Source organism: Strigops habroptila, chromosome 3, assembly GCF_004027225.2.
Source record: "Strigops habroptila isolate Jane chromosome 3, bStrHab1.2.pri, whole genome shotgun sequence".
Taxonomy (NCBI): Eukaryota; Metazoa; Chordata; class Aves; order Psittaciformes; family Psittacidae; genus Strigops; species Strigops habroptila.
In genome coordinates this window covers 28416459-28432570 of record NC_044279.2, presented here as the reverse complement: position 1 = coordinate 28432570, position 16112 = coordinate 28416459, and the positions used below count along the sequence as shown (strand labels likewise).

At 40.6% G+C, this 16112-nt stretch overlaps 1 protein-coding gene across 1 annotated transcript in view; it reads right to left on the bottom strand.

Moving 5' to 3' along the window:
- Positions 1 to 15999, bottom strand: part of TMEM168 (transmembrane protein 168) — a 28162-nt gene extending 12163 nt beyond the window's left edge. The window contains exons 1-2 of the mRNA XM_030479836.1: positions 15896 to 15999; positions 12035 to 13301 (exon numbers count right to left, since the gene is read on the bottom strand). Of these exons, the coding sequence (XP_030335696.1) occupies positions 12035 to 13171 (1137 nt within the window). The 5' untranslated portion in view covers positions 13172 to 13301; positions 15896 to 15999. The remainder of the gene's footprint in view (positions 1 to 12034; positions 13302 to 15895) is intronic.
- Between the last annotated feature and the right edge of the window lie 113 nt (positions 16000 to 16112).

Sequence of the window (16112 nt, the reverse complement as noted above, 5' to 3'; positions counted from 1 at the left end):
TTAATGCCAAGAGTTTTAAAAATATTCTTTGTGTAATACTATGTATCATACAAAACATGATTCTGAGAACATTTATGAACATTATTGCAATTAAAAATACAATTCTTTATCAGCTACATAAATAGCAGATGAGAAGGGACATCCACTAAAGGACTTTGTAGCATTCACACAGATAATACCCCACATTGAGCTTTCTTGTTTTGTAAGTAAAAAGCAGGTTTGGAAAAGATTACACTCACTGATACATGGACGCTTTCTGTAAATAAGAAGGGCTTCAAAAATTAAGTCTCAACCACTAGGACTAGTAAAACAAAAATGGACTTCTGAAATGAGAGATGTCAGGGAGAGGCAGAACAGATACAGATTCATTTTAACTATTTTAACATGATATGAATGGGTTTACTGAGGCATTAAATGTTTTAGGAACGTGAGAAACAGTATTATAACATATAATTAACCAAGATCTTTAATATCCATGGTGCAGTAACTAAAGTTTGTTATATATCACAGGAAATGTTGGGACCGGTCCTGTTCAACATCTTTGTTGGCGACATGGACAGTGCGATTGAGTGCGCCCTCAGCAAGTTTGTCAACGACACCAAGCTGTGTGGTTCGGTTGATACGCCGGAGGGAAGGGATGCCATCCAGAGGGACCTTGACACACTTGTGAGGTGGGCCGATGCCAACCTTATGAAGTTTAACCAAGCCAAGTGTAAGGTCCTACACCTGGGTCGGGGCAATCCCAGGCACTGCTACAGGTTGGGTGGAGAAGAGATTCAGAGCAGCCCTGCAGAAAAGGACTTGGGGGTGTTGGTTGACGAGAAGCTTAACATGAGCCAGCAGTGTGCGCTGGCAGCCCAGAAAGCCAACCGTATCCTGGGCTGCATCAAAAGAAGAGTGACCAGCAGGTCGAAGGAGGTGATCCTGCCCCTCTACTCTGCTCTCGTGAGGCCTCACTTGGAGTATTGTGTACAGTTCTGGTGTCCTCAACATAAAAAGGACATGGAGCTGTTGGAGCGAGTCCAGAGGGCAGCGAGGATGATAAGAGGGCTGGAGCACCTCCCATATGAAGACAGGCTGAGAGAGTTGGGGCTGTTCAGCCTGGAGAAGTGAAGGCTGCCTGGAGACCTCATAGCAACCTTCCAGTATCTGAAGGGGGCCTATAAGGATGCTGGAGAGGGACTCTTCCTTAGGGACTGTAGTGGTAGGACAAAGGGTAATGGGTTCAAACTTAAACAGGGGAAGTTTAGATTAGATATAAGGAAGAAGTTCTTTACTGTGAGGGTGGTGAGACACTGGAATGGGTTGGCCAGGGAGGTTGTGGATGCTCCATCCCTGGTGGTGTTCAAGGCTAGGCTGGACAGAGCCTTGGGCCACATGGTTTAGTGCGAGGTGTCCCTGCCCATGGCAGGGGGGTTGGAACTAGATGATCTTAAGGTCCTTTCCAACCCTTACTATTCTATGATTCTATGATTCTATGAAATAAATTTATAGCTACAGATTTCTATCTTGAGAAGAGTCCTGTGGCCTCTGACCACATCTGTTTTATCCACCCTCTTTGCATAAATCTACAATATTAATTTTTTTTAAATCTGCATATTGCCTTATTGTTTACCAGTGATTCGATGAGGACTGGTAGTTCAGCTTAACACAGAGACAAAGCTATGAATCATTTGGAAAGTAAATTACAACGAAAAAAATTACACCTACATCAACTCAGTTCTTGTTGGCACATGGCACTAACTCAACTATATTCAGTTTTTAAACACAGAAATATTACATGATATAGCCTGAAAGAACAAGCTTTACCCACCTAACGTGCTTTCTGCCCTAAGGAAGACTACTATTTGCGGCCTGTCCTGGTTTTAAAAAGTGTCCCATTATACTTCTGATGGAAGGATCTCACCTATGTGTCATTGAAAGGGTAACAGAAATACTTCTAAGCACAAATAAACACCAGAATCTGATATTAACTGATAGCATTCTTCACTGACAGCACTATTCTCAAGTAACTGGTAACTGGTAACTGATAGCATTATTCTCAAATTCCAACATCTGAAACCATTATAAAACTATACCCAGCTCCTACTACACTTTATACAATTCATGACAAATGAAAAGTTTACTTATTTAGCTTCCAGCTCTGCAGGTCATGAGGACATGACATTGAACAGACACCAAATCATGTTACAGAACAACCATGGAGACCCTTTACCCAGACCTCTGCACACCTTCTCACAAAAGTGCAATTAATATGCTCATTGACTCGCTAACATTCAAGCTACAAAACTGGTTCAGATATTATCAGTTCATCAACAGGCGATAATGTGAAAGTTAATAATACTGCAATCCAGTTTCACGGGGTATAATATAATTTTATGTTTTGGTGCTAATAATTTGAATCTACAAGGAGCAACATGTGCCAATGAAGCACACATACATTATAGGAGATTCACAATCACTTTTATGTACATCATTTTCTTAGCCATCTCAGGAGACAGCTTGTATCCTTCCAGATACAATCCTTTCCCCATCCCAGTTTTGCCTAGTCTCAGTGCAGAGAAGCATCCACATAGTGATTCTCAAGTTTTGTGTCAGAAAATAAAGATTTTCAGAATAATTTCCCCAAAATCCATACAATTACCTGAAATGAGCAGAAGACAGGAAAGCTTAAAACACTGTAACAATTATGGTGCAACCTCAACTTGTTTTGTTGTCAGGGAGAAAAAAATCTTGCAACTAAGACAATACAATTTTTGTTTCAGATGTATCATCAGGAAGTGCTCTTTTTTTTGTTGTTCAGTTTCCCAAATACACTCTGAAACTGAAAAGGACTCAGAGCAGCAATAAGAAGTTACAAAGATTTGGTTAGTTTTTGTTCTATTGAATCTTTGTGAAATATAACACTTTGATGAGATAGTGGAACTCTCTAGCTAAATTAGTTCCAAGATTTGGAGAGTTACTTTTGCAACTGTACATACCAGAAGGATAATTTGCTTTAAGTTACAAAAAAAAGAGGAAGACTTGGATCCTGATGAAATTGAAGGGTTTGTCTAGAAGAGCTTCCTATTCGTGATCAGTTAGTTAGAGGATTTTCTAACCTTTGGAAAGCCCGAATGCATGGACCAGGAAGTACTGAAATGCGTTTTTATGACAAATTCAGCCTTTCCATCATATTTAAACACGACATGTAGAAGTATGACTTTTCTTGGATCAAACTGCTCTTACATTGCATTAGTGCTTTGATTGCAGCGAACATATTGCACAATAAAAAACACATTTGCTCATAAAAACTACAGCAATCACAAAATCCTAAAGAGTACTACTATATTATTACTTTATACGGATTTTATTGTGAAAGTTTTCTTATAATATGCCATGTTGTTCTAAGCACTCCCTGCATTTCCCCAATCCCCAAAACACATGAAAGTTATTAAGCCCACAGTGTTCTGCAATAACACAATTTAAGATCACAAAGATTAATAGTTCCCACCAAACTTCTGAGTCTGACTACTAAAGAAAAATCTACATTTAACTGTTGAAAGTACTCCCACTAATATGAAGGTAGTGGCAAGAAAATTCACAAGTACTTGTGAGATAAGGATCCTACACAGAACTGTAAGGATCATCTGTGATCCATTTTGCTCTGTATCTTGCTTTGAGTTTGTACCAAATACTGAACAGGAATGGGAAATATGCTCTGTAGTGTTAAGACTCAGCTCCATCCGAAGTTTCACCTTCATTTAATGGCCATCTTATGCTATGGAGTAAGAAAATTTGTTCGTATGGGTATTTTATATTTACAGATATCTAGCTAATGTTAAAATGCTGGCACCTGTTGTCAGCACTTTTTCAATAGTTTTAATTTAGAAGAAATATATCACTAGCAAATATAAAAATTATTAACAATGTTTAGAGCAGCTCTACAATAAATAATAAAATATTTTAGTTCAGTGCTGCAAAAATGGCATTTTAAAATAGCTAAACTATGAGAACTTGAAACACCAAAAACAGTATCTAATCGAGATAGTTACTACAGTAAATCTGAAGATAAGTTCCTCTTTTCAGATAGCAGCGAAGATGCCAGGTGGAGACTGTCAGTGCTTTACTAAACCCAGAAGATTTGACGACTGGTCCTTAATGGAGCAGATGGCCATGGATGCATAGGCGAAGCCAGAAAGGGATTTTGTTCTTTCATCTGTTCAACCTATTTTCATTCTGGTTTTGACTGCACTGGCAATCACAGCCTGCAGTACATCCCTGTACTCCAAGTGCTCATTGATTCCAGACAGACTGCTCAAAAAGCAAACAGAAGACATGGACCATCTCAGCAGTCCCACTGAAAACATGAAACATCATCTCATCTCTTAGTCTTTGGGGTTTTTTTCCTTTGTCTGTCTTCTAAATGAATATTTAGGAAATACACAGTGTGTTCTCTGTACAAAATGATGTACAAGAAGTAAAAAAAAAAAATACACTTTTTGCCTCTGATGACTGAAATGATAGACAATAAAAGATCGTCGAGATTCACTGGTGGTATTATCTTTCAACTTTCTTTAGTGTTTCAAGCAATGCTTATTGTTACGTGTAACTGCTACAACACCAGAATAATTTAGGAGTATTTTATAGCCAAGATACTAGTTTTATAATTCATTGAAAGGACAATTCCAGTCCCAAGGAGTAAACCACTGTTGGAACAATTCTGGAACTGTATTTAACAATGGAGCATAACTGACATGTGACTGATGAAAATAACAAGTGGAGGGGAGGAGGGAAAGAAAAAACTAAAAATGAAACCTTATTTTAAGTTGGAAGCCAGTTATAAAGACCTACAGAAGAGCCCTTCTGTTTAAAACAGAAATAAATTGCTAAACGTATGTCAGCTAAGGTGATCACGGAATCACTGAATGGTTGAGATTAGAAGGTGCCTCTGAAAATTGTCTGGTCCAACCTGCTGCACAAGCAGGCTGCCCAGGATTATACGTAACAGACCAACAACTGAGGAGGATTACACAGATGCCTCTTCGTATTTCCAAGCAAAAATTCTGCCCGGTTTTCCATTATCCAAGCTGAATAATATTTACCTATTTTTATATACCCATATACACACACATAAGTAAATATAAAATAAACAGTTCTGCTTAGCTCCTCTGCAGTGATTCTGCAAATGCAAAGAAGTATACGCTCCACAACGTTGCTCAGGAGAAAGAGGATAACATAATAAGTAATCTACAAATATTTCATCGGTATCTTGTTTTCATTTGGAATATGCAATAGATATTAGAGACAAAAAGAAGCATAAAGACAAAACTTGTGAAGTTACAGTGGTGATTAACTACCAGAAAGAACAGTCTTATAACAAGTTACTGAATGAAAGAATAGCCTCTGGAGAACAATAAATAATCCATTATTTCTGACTACCAAAACAGCACTGAGAAAATCTAGGAAACAGTTTACAGAAAATAACTGTCATGTTCACTGGCAGATGGATTTAATGCATTGTGTTTCCCATCCCTAACTCCTGTTCTAACCACGCGAAAGCCTGTGCTTTAGTCTGCATGCATTGTCGCAGCAAACTCAGAAGAGGCTGTCAGTTTAAAAGCATACCAAACGGATTTCTGATTTTTTTAATATAAAAATTTGAATTCACAAATTAATGAGATTTTGACAGCAAGCTTACCACATAAACCAGAGTCTTCAGACTAACAATGAATACTTTCTTTTCTCTTGTCACCAGAGATCCCCTTCATGACCTCAGGGCCTCTGGAAGTGGTGGTGACAGCAGCAAGGTGTGCTGCCACTGCGGATGGGAGCAGGCAGCCTGATGTAGCCTGCGGGACAGGACTGGAGAGGTTCAGAGCCAAGGAGGGCTGAGCACCCACCGCAGAGAGGAGGACAGGCAGCAAAAATAAACAGGATAGCGGGCAAGTCTGAGAAGAAATTATGAGCAGTGAGAAAGGGGCATTTAGGATCCAGGTTAAGAGATGATGAAACCGTAGGGAAAGAGGGAATAAAGGTATTACAAGAGAAACTGAACAGACAAGTCCATAAAAGAAATAGCAAGGCACAGATATCCAAGTCAAATGGGCAAGGAGGAGAAAAACTGTTAGTGATGAAAGGGTGGAACTAAAGATGACCAGACAATCAGAGAGGAAAAAGAAGCATGAGCAGCATGGCTATTTGAGAAAATACGGAGAGAGGCCCAGAGGATGCAGCACGGCCTCAACGGGAAAAAGAAACAAATAAACTGGACAAGTGAAGTCTGAGGAGGACTGGATTAAAAATACAAGTCAGGAAGAAAAGAAGGGCAAAATGAAGGAGAAAGGCTGGATATTATTTGCATTCAATAAAGTTATTAAATCTGTGATGTTAACAAAAGTATGTGCAAGTAAATATAGATGTTACTTAGAAACCTTATTACTATTCAGAAAATAATCTCGCTTTTAGAGAAGAAGCCACCATCTTCAACTTTATTAAGGCATTGTAAATTGAGCTTTCAAAACACACCAGGTAATCACGTCACAATAAAAAATACAAAATCACTAACTCTCCCCAAAACAAGAAAATGCTCATGCATACAAACCCTACCTTTTCTTCCATCAATAACTTGAATTCAACCGTACTGTCCATTTAAGCACAAGTACTCAAGCATATTATGAATACTGGTATTTTACTAACCCATAAAATTCACTAAAAACAAGAATAATGTACTGTGACTACTTAATTCCATTATTTCACCTGTCTCTGACATAGACCATTTTTCTCTTGGTAATATTAAATACAGGTCTTCCAGGGATAATAATTTTCTTTGGCCAGTAATGCAGAAAACCCGTAGTTACCTTGGCATAAAGCACTTAACAAAATCTGATTTTAAGTTTCTGATAAAGAGAGTGCTCCAAACCTTTCCAAGACCTTTGCTTGCAAATTCCAAGACCTTCATCTGCAATTTTTTCATCATGTTATTGGCTTTCGAAAGAAGCAATGCCTGAGTCATTTGCATGACTTCTGCTGGTTCCTGTCCCATCCAAGGGCCTAATTATGAACAAGCACATGAGTAATTGCTGAAATTAGTTGGAGTTAGAGTCTATTCATCTGACTGAAATTACTCACACAAATGTGAAGGAGGAGCAGAACACTTCCTGCAGATTTTGCAAGGAAAACGTCAATGTATTTCTACAGACAAGGCAAGGTGTCTTTCCTCTCCAGCTAAAGCAGGGATTATTGCCAGAAGCAGACCATGCCCCACCTGAAACATGCCCCACTGAAAAGCTGTTACTGCATTTTTGAATGCAACCAGCTTTAACAAATTACTTTTACCCCTTATGCTTCCTGAGCTCATCCTCCGGCTTCAGACAGACCTGTCGATTCTCCTCTTCACATTTGAAGTCTCATCTGTCAGAGATTCTGCTTTCAGGAGCCACAGGTCAAGCCAAGCACATACTGAAGCACCATGAACAGAGACTTTCAACCCCTGGCTTATTACAAGGGCTAAGCTCCCCTTAAAAAAAGACCCTTGGCTAACAGGACTTCCAGCCTCAACAGTTCTGCATGAGTCAGAAAACCACTGCATGTGCAACAGTGAGTTAATTGACCTCACTTTATGAGCCTTTCCACAAAAGGAGGTTTGATATTCTTCTGGCAATTTTAATCAACTGGGATACTTCTAGCCGCCAATTAGCAGACAACTGTCTCGTTAGGTCTTGACCTTGCATACACTTGAGACTTATATGATGCACAGATATTAGTTATTAAAAATATTAAAAGGGCATATATAATGTGCCTGTAACAAAGTCTTCCATGAAACAGAACCCCTCCCCTCCACCATCCCCTTTCTGCTGCAACCTAACACACAGCTGAGCTAGACTGTTCGTATGCTATGACTAATTATTTATAGCTGTTAAGAAGTACCTTTCCAAGGCTTAGGTTTTAGCCAATTCTATTCATTATCCAGGAGGTCAAATGGCAGACCATGAAGTGATTTCAAGCCACCTATCTTATCAAATATAGTATAATTAAACAAGCTTTCAGTACATCCTCAGAGTGAAGAAAGGTATAAATAAAAAATGTTTCACCTTCCAGGTGGCACTTAACAGATTTCAAATATAATTAGCACTTTCTAAAATGACTACATAAATCCCAAAGTGAAGTTGCAAAGCCTGAAACTCGTTAATCTTACACATATAAAAAATGTTTTAAACAATTTTCAAAAGAGCAAACACATTTTCAGGAACTGGTGACTGAGGAAGAGAATGTAAGGAAAAAAAATGTTGAAAATTTAAGTAAAAAAAATGCCCATAATACAAGAATGTAAGAGTTGCTGTATTAGGCTGCACCAAAGGTCCACCTAGAAGAATGTCTGGTCTCCAAAGAGGCCAAGTGGATGCCTAGGAAAGACTATAAGGACAGACCAAGCACATGTGTTTCCCATGTACTCCAACCACTGGCGGCTCAAGGACTTCCTGAGCCCAACACGGTTTCCATGTAGTGCATAAACCTCAGTGAATTTGTTTCCATGAACTTGTTCACCTTGCTCCTGATCCTCCACAACCGCTTAGCACATACGACGTGCCAAGATACACAGCCCTAGAGCTAACTCAGTGCTGTATGAGGAATGATTCCCACCTCTCTGGCTCCAGCCTGCTTCTTGCCAACTTGATTCCCGCCAACTTGTGCACTGAAACTGATCATTTTGTCTCTTACTGTTTACCTTCTCCTATATCACACATATTTTGCATATTCATCATATTCTCACTTAGTTTTCTCTTTTCCTGACTGAAGTATCCTTGTTTATGCATTCCCTCCATGTAAACTGTTTCATGTCTCTAATGAATTCTGTTGCCCTTCTCTGAACCTTTGCTTGTTTTCTTATCTACAGGATGGCAAGTAAGAATTGCAGCTATTCAAAATAGGGATGTTACAGATTTATACATAATGTCATAATGATACCTCCAGCCCTTTCCCAAGAATTCTCAATGTTTTATTTGCTTTTTTGACCACTAATACACATTAAGCTGATGTTTTTATGGAAAGGTATCTAAGACTGCCCTAAAATCTCTACCACATACTGATGTCACTAACGTTTTTCTGCAGCAAAGTTTTCTTAAAACCAAACCAAAACCAAACAACCCCTGAAATCCCACCAAGTATTTAGCAATAATCATCACTTCTTAAAGAGGAAAGGCAGAGAGTGATCTCTAAGAGGCTGATTTGTTTCTTTAAATGTTACAATACATATAAATCACCATAAGAAAAGTACATATTCGCTGGAGAAGCTTGTTTGTTGCATTACTGTTGAGCTTGTTAGAGCTCCTGGAACAGCAGACTCAAAAATCCAGCAAAGGATTCTAATTTGAGTCTTCAGGCCTTGAATGTCCCCCTGCAAAGAAGAAAACCCACTTGCTTCCTTAAACCTCTAGTAAAAAAAAAAAGCTCTGCAAGAGGGTAAACTGTGTGCTTATGCATCACGGCTTTCTTACTTGCAATTATTCTGAAACCTAACACTATCCAGAAAAACATAGAAAAGGCCTCAGCTTCCCACAATCACTTTAATGAATTATACATCCATTTATTAATTTCTGTTCTGGCCAGGTCTGATAAAGTATTTCATTTTCTGACGAGATGAAATGACATAGTGATCTGCCAGGCAAACATCACAACATGTTCTGACGTAGAAACGCTTTTAGTTGGAAACAACCACATTCATAATCTTAAACTAACCCATTACTGTAAATACATGATGAAAGACATATAACTATAGTCAAATAAATGTAAATGTAATTATCCACTAAGAATAAAGTATTATAATAAAAAAATGGATTTCCTGACAAGTGAAAGTATTTGGCCTGATGCCTTTCACTTTTGCTACTACAATTACTCCTTCTCCCTCCGAGCAGGCAAATACACAACCTATCAGACAAAGGTGATGAGCAATAGCTTATCTTATTTACACAGAGGATGATAGAAACTGAAATTAGCTAGTAACAAATACTAAGATTTTAGCCATGTTGCCAGTTTGCTTCTCATGGATGGTCCCGAGAGTCATTCCACAGCACAACTGCACTTTGTCAGAATTAGAGAGGGCTGAAAATTATCAGGCATGTAACAGCTGCAGTTAATCTGGGGCAGAATACAGAGACAGAAAAGAATTACAAGGAATTATCAGCTAACGTAAGAGAAAAAAGTAACAAGTCCAAACCTCCTCCATTATGCTCAGTTTGCAGTAATGAAGCAACTCTAAAGGATGCTCCTGTGTGCTTTAAACAGATGGCATGGGGAGAGGGAGCCCTGCCCGTGGGGGGTTACAGCAGGGGATCCTGTCCAAGCCTGGTGGTTAACTCCCTGCAGACAGGCTCTGGGCACCACCAGAAGGAACTGCCTCTTCCTCAGTGATTATCTGGACAACTTACACACTTGATTTGCTTTGACAGTTAACTAGGTGGAGGGCCTCTATTTAAGGAACAATTACATAGTTTCTAAATTAACTAATGTGTGCCAGGATATTAGAGAAGGATGGCAAGGATAGAGAAATTAGTAAGACTATCTGATAGAGATGGTAGAATTGCTTTTACTGAAAAAGTCACCTAGCATAAAAAAATTGAAGACTATCATTTGATAAATCACACAATTCTCAGAAGGAAAAGTATGTAAGTGAGCAGTATCAGGATGTTGATATCCCATCTTTATTGTTTCTGACTCCCAAACCTCTTTCCTATTTCTTTCGCTGCATTAGCACCTTTACTTTCTACAAACACATTTTGGCGATTTTTCTTCTCTACTTCTCTTTGGTTCTGTTTCTTCCTTTTGTCCTTTCTGCAAGCCCAAACACTATAGCTATGCATGCTGATACTTTTCCAAGAGCGAGCAAAACTACCCAGCCTTCCTCCCAGACTTGTCTGTTAACCTCTAATGCTCTTCATGCAAATAAAAAACACCCTCTCAACCCCCAACTCCCCCCAAAAAACCCCACAGAAGAAAACCCCACAAAACCAACCAACCCAAAAAAAAAAAAACCCAACCAAAACCCAAACCCAACACAGAAAAACTCACAAAAATAACTGTCATTTTTCTTTCTCACGAAGTTCTTTAACACCTTTCATCCACCAGGTTATTTAATCTAAGAACATCTGCAGAAGTGGGCAGTAAATTGTTTTGGAAACACTATAGAGACATTTCTGTAATCTGGATTTGCCATAAATAATACACGATTTTTATATTATTATATATAAATACATGTGATTCATTTAAGAGATGCATAGGTACAAAAATGATTGTTGTCTTTAGATCAACTTAAAAAAGAAAACAGACACCAAACACCCTGTTGCAACTGTGACAACACACTTGGGCACTGAACAAGTATTTTGAGAGAAACGTATGTTTTCTGCTAAAGAAAAGACAACATCCTTAATTCAGGAATGGAAAGAAAAGTCAAAGAACACAGTGTGAGTTTAAGAACTGGTCTTTCAGAGGACATATCCTGTGGCGCATAAACAGATTTGAAAGTAAGACACATAGAGCACACACTATACCGACATTTACAAGTTTATCACCTGATCTCTAACTCCACAATAATGGTTAAATGTAAACTAAAATTATTGATAAATTTATTCTTAAAACTTTGCTTTGATTCAATTAAAACAGTCTATAAGAAAAGCCCTCAATACAGTGAGCCTTATTGGAGTTCAACCCTGTGATTTACTTTGAAAACTAATTCTAGAGCACAGGGAATTCAAAAGCAAAATAATTTCGTAAGCAGGTAAACGTAGACCTCTTCTGCCCCGGAAGCATTAACTCCTCCCATTCTGCCAACATAAGGAAGCTGGTAAGATCCAGTTGCCTTAATAGGGCACAGTCAAGGCAGCGCAATGTGTTAAATTCGACGTGTGTGCTGGTGAAGCATGTGCTGGCGAAACCAAGGGCTCCACCTTCGATTTGCCGACCCGCAGCACACCATCGTATGTTATGGGAATTCTAAGAAGCCAACAATTCTCAGGAGCATTATCAAGAGGGGGATCAAGATAAGGAGATTATTTTTTACCTGCCAGCAAACAGCTCCCAAAACAGCAGTCGCGACAAGGCTGAAAAACACTAGCTGCTGCGAAATCAAACAGAAGTGGCGCATTCCTTTAGACGCCATAACTCTGTCAAGGCTGTTGTTTTCTGCATGGTGGGTGTAGTACACCTTGTGGCAGTCATTTAGCTTTGTGTGAAATCCCCAAAGAGTTATAAAAAAGATCACATGACAGATCATCCAGAAAATTCCAAAAATAGAAAAACCGGGTATCACAAAATACCAGAGATCCAAATCACGCAGTTTAAAAGCTGCAAGAATGAAAAAGGTGAGTTCGATGACTCCAACTAAGATGACAGAAAGCCTTCTGCAGATTTTACCACGGTACAAGTAGGGCTTCCATCGTTCAGTAACTGAAAGGCCACTGAAGTAAACGTCGAGAAGGGGATTTGAAATCAGGCAGCTGAAGAAACATGCCAAGGCAAAAGGGTTTGTGGGGATCTGCAGTGATGGAAAAAAGAGTAAAGACGCAATGGCTCCAAAAATTGCCAAATTTGGAATTGCCAAAGAAGACTTCATACGCAAGTCAATAATCAACATGGCCAAAGCCATGACCAACAGAATAATACTTCCAGATTTTTCTACCAGCATAGTTGTGCTGGCAATTGCAAACCCAACTAGCTCCAAAAATTCAACTGTTGTCAGCAGAGTTGGTCGATGATGGATACAACCACAAATCCTCTCAACCAAAGCATATAATATCCTTAAAACGATGGCGGAGAGGAGCAAGTATTTTGTAGCTTCTTCTTTCACATCTGTTTTGAATGCAGAACTATTAAGGAAACAGAGAAGGCCAAGCAAAAAACCAAACCAGAGATTGGAGAGACTCAGACTTGCTGTTTCCATTGAAAAATAGTAATACAGTATGCTGGCAATTCCAAGAACAAAGAGCCCTAGAATGAATATTACCAAAATCAGTGCATCTGCCGTTTTTTCCCATCTGACATAAAGGCCCATACAAATGGCAACCAGGAGGTTGATTCTGGCGAGATAGCCAAGGTATCTGACTGATGAGTGCATGTTCACTTCTCTGTTTGCTTCTTCTAGCCTTGTCATTGCTGCATAGAGACAATGACTAACACAGTAACGCAGTGATTTACACATGTAAACTGCAGTTAGGGGGTTTTACCCACTTGGCTGAAAGTAAATACTTGGGTTTCATCCAACAAACACAGTGCAATTGCTGCCTTCTGTAGTATCATTTCAGTAACAGTAGTCCAGACTCACTGAAGTCCTAGAAGAAGCATGAAAAAAGTTTTAGTGGCAAGTAATTCCATTTAATCATATACAGCATAAACATTCACATCCTTTCTCACCAAAGAGTTTATCTAAATTAAAAACCACAAAACAAAGAGCAACAAAGTGTGTTGTTACAGGGCATTCATATTGGAGTCATTATTAAAACCAGTATTTGAGCAACCATTCTATGATTCTATGATTTTCACTTCTCCAAGCCACTTTTTTTCCCCCACAAAAAACCCCAAACAAAATGATCAGGTTATGTATTATATTTAAAACATAAGCACCTCCTACTCAGATCCACTTAAAACCAACATACTTTTCTTTTTAATATAGTAAAGGAACAGATACTAGTATTTTTAGGGAAATTTTGTAAGAAATGTGGCTAGGCAGATTTCACTGACACCCACTGTAAAAACAGCCTAAGTGGCGTAGAGACAAACCAGGCCTAAGAAACACTTTTGTTTAAATTACTGAAGTTTGGTAACGTCGAACTACACATTAAAAATCTGTTTAATTGAAATACAATACATACCATATACTTAAAAGCAAACAGTTATTATGATGCCATTTCAAGTTAAAGTTCTCTGGATTTCAACTATGTGTTTTCTTAGTACTCATTATTATGAATGTTTTATACATAGAAACTTAATTCTGAGTAGCCTGTATGCTCAAGATCTCAAAATATTTTCCCCCTCACTTGGGGGAACTTACTGTTCTTTTCAACCTTTCATTTGTTTCTACTTTATATAGGTAACACAGCTCAAAGTTGTTATCACATTCCACAATATATCAGGTATCACAGCACTGTCTGCAGTCTCACAGTTTTTTGTACTACAATCAACATTTGCTCTACAGACAACTTGAGCCATTTATTTCGACCCCTACACAAGCCCTTCCCCTGCCCGCAGCTATCTCTCATGGTTCAAACCATGAATAGACAGGAACAATTTCCCATCTCCCGCCAACCGTCAGCACTGACGCATGACAACTGCTACGCTGAAGCACGTCTGCCATGCCATCCTGTTATCTTGGTTCCTGAGCCTCTCTGGAACCCCTCCAAGTCAAGGGGCTAACAGCATAAACATTCATTTAGACAACAGCCTCACAGAGGTCAGCAACCTGGCTCATACGCACAGGGCAGAAGCTCCTGCCTAACACCCAGCTTACAATTCTGCTGCAATGGCTAATCGTTTTCTGGTGGGATTGTTACACTAGCGAACTCCCTGCAGGCAAGCAGCCACTCCGACAGAAAACCACCCTGACTGCCTCAGCTCGTGCCAAGGGCAGTCTTGCTGCCATCACATCACGAGAAACACGAGAGAGAAGCTCCTCTGCTGCCGCCTCACGTGCTGCGTCGGGTGCCGTGGTGGGAAGGCACCACGTCTGCTTGAGCACAAGGTATATGCAAAACGACAACCCGGACCGTGAACGCAACCTCCGCTTCCTGGCGACACCTTCCAGCCAGTCAGCAAACCACGCTGTTCATCATTCGTGTTCTTCTAACCGAAACATACGGTCACCTTTTTGGTGAAAAGAGGAAGAGGAGCATTCTCATGGTTAATGTATCCCATCACACAGATATTACCAAATAAATATAACACAGCAAGTCAGACAATTTAAATGGGAAGTTTCAGTATCTGATTTCTTCTTTAAAACACATCTAGCTGTTAAGACTGACAGTTTAGATTAAGACTGTTCAAAGTCCAGGGGAGGGAGGGCGTTGTGTTTGTTTGGCTTTCAAACTAATGGCCTTTAAGTTTCAGGCTGCAACATCCGAGTTGCACATCTGAGCTAATCACTTTCAGACCCAAACCAGAATGTGTATGCCCACTTTTAAATATGTGTCAGCTTTTGCAAACAGAATTTTAAGCAAAACCTAGAGTCTAAGCAGAGATATAGAGACTGAACTATCCAAGGCCTTTCCTATACATAAAGGACTGCCATTCCCGAAGTAGTTTTTACCCTAATTTATTTAAGAAAGTACAAAAAAAACCCCAAAACTCAAAAGATGGTGTGGTAGTCTACGTGCGGCTGATTTAAAGTCCAGGTGAGGTCTATCCAAAATACTGGATTCACTTTCCTCCAGCTTTATTCTTCCAGTTTAACGTTTGGTTTATTTATTTATTTAAAAAGGAACTCTCAGCCCTTTTTTTTTTTTTTAAACAAGAACTCGTGTTTATCCAACACATTCATACCGTAGGCTTAAATCGCAGTGACCGACGCCGGCAGTTCCCAGATGCGGATGCCGGGCCCACGTTCCGGGTTACCGGTGTCAGACACGCAGAGGCCACGGCCCCAGCACCAGCTGCCGGGCCGACCCGCCCCGCTCAGTTCCATGTGGGCCCCGCGGAGCGGGCGCTGCCAGCCGCGGCTGTGCCGGGACAACGCCGCGCACCGCCCGGGACGCCGCTCTGTACAGCCGCCCGCCTCCCCCCGCGGTGTCCGCCAGGCCGCCCGGCTCCCCTCGCCACGCAGCGGTGACAGGGCGCCGCTCCACGCAGGGGCAGGCCCGGCCGCAGCCTCACGGTGCGGCGGACCCCGCCGTGCCCCATCTGCGGGGGGCGGCCCGGCCCGGCCCGCACTCACCTCAACTGGCGTCCCGGAAACTTCCCGCCCCCCGCGCAGCGCCGCCGCTATGTTGAGGCTGAGCGAGAGGCCCGGCTACGGGCCCCGCCGAGGCTCAAACGCCGCCGCCCGGGCGCTGCCGGAGCCCTGCTCGCTGGGCCTGCGCCTGTCACTGCCCCGGGAGATGCGGCGGTCGGTGGAACGGGACAGCGCGGCGCTGTGACAGCGTTGCAGCGGG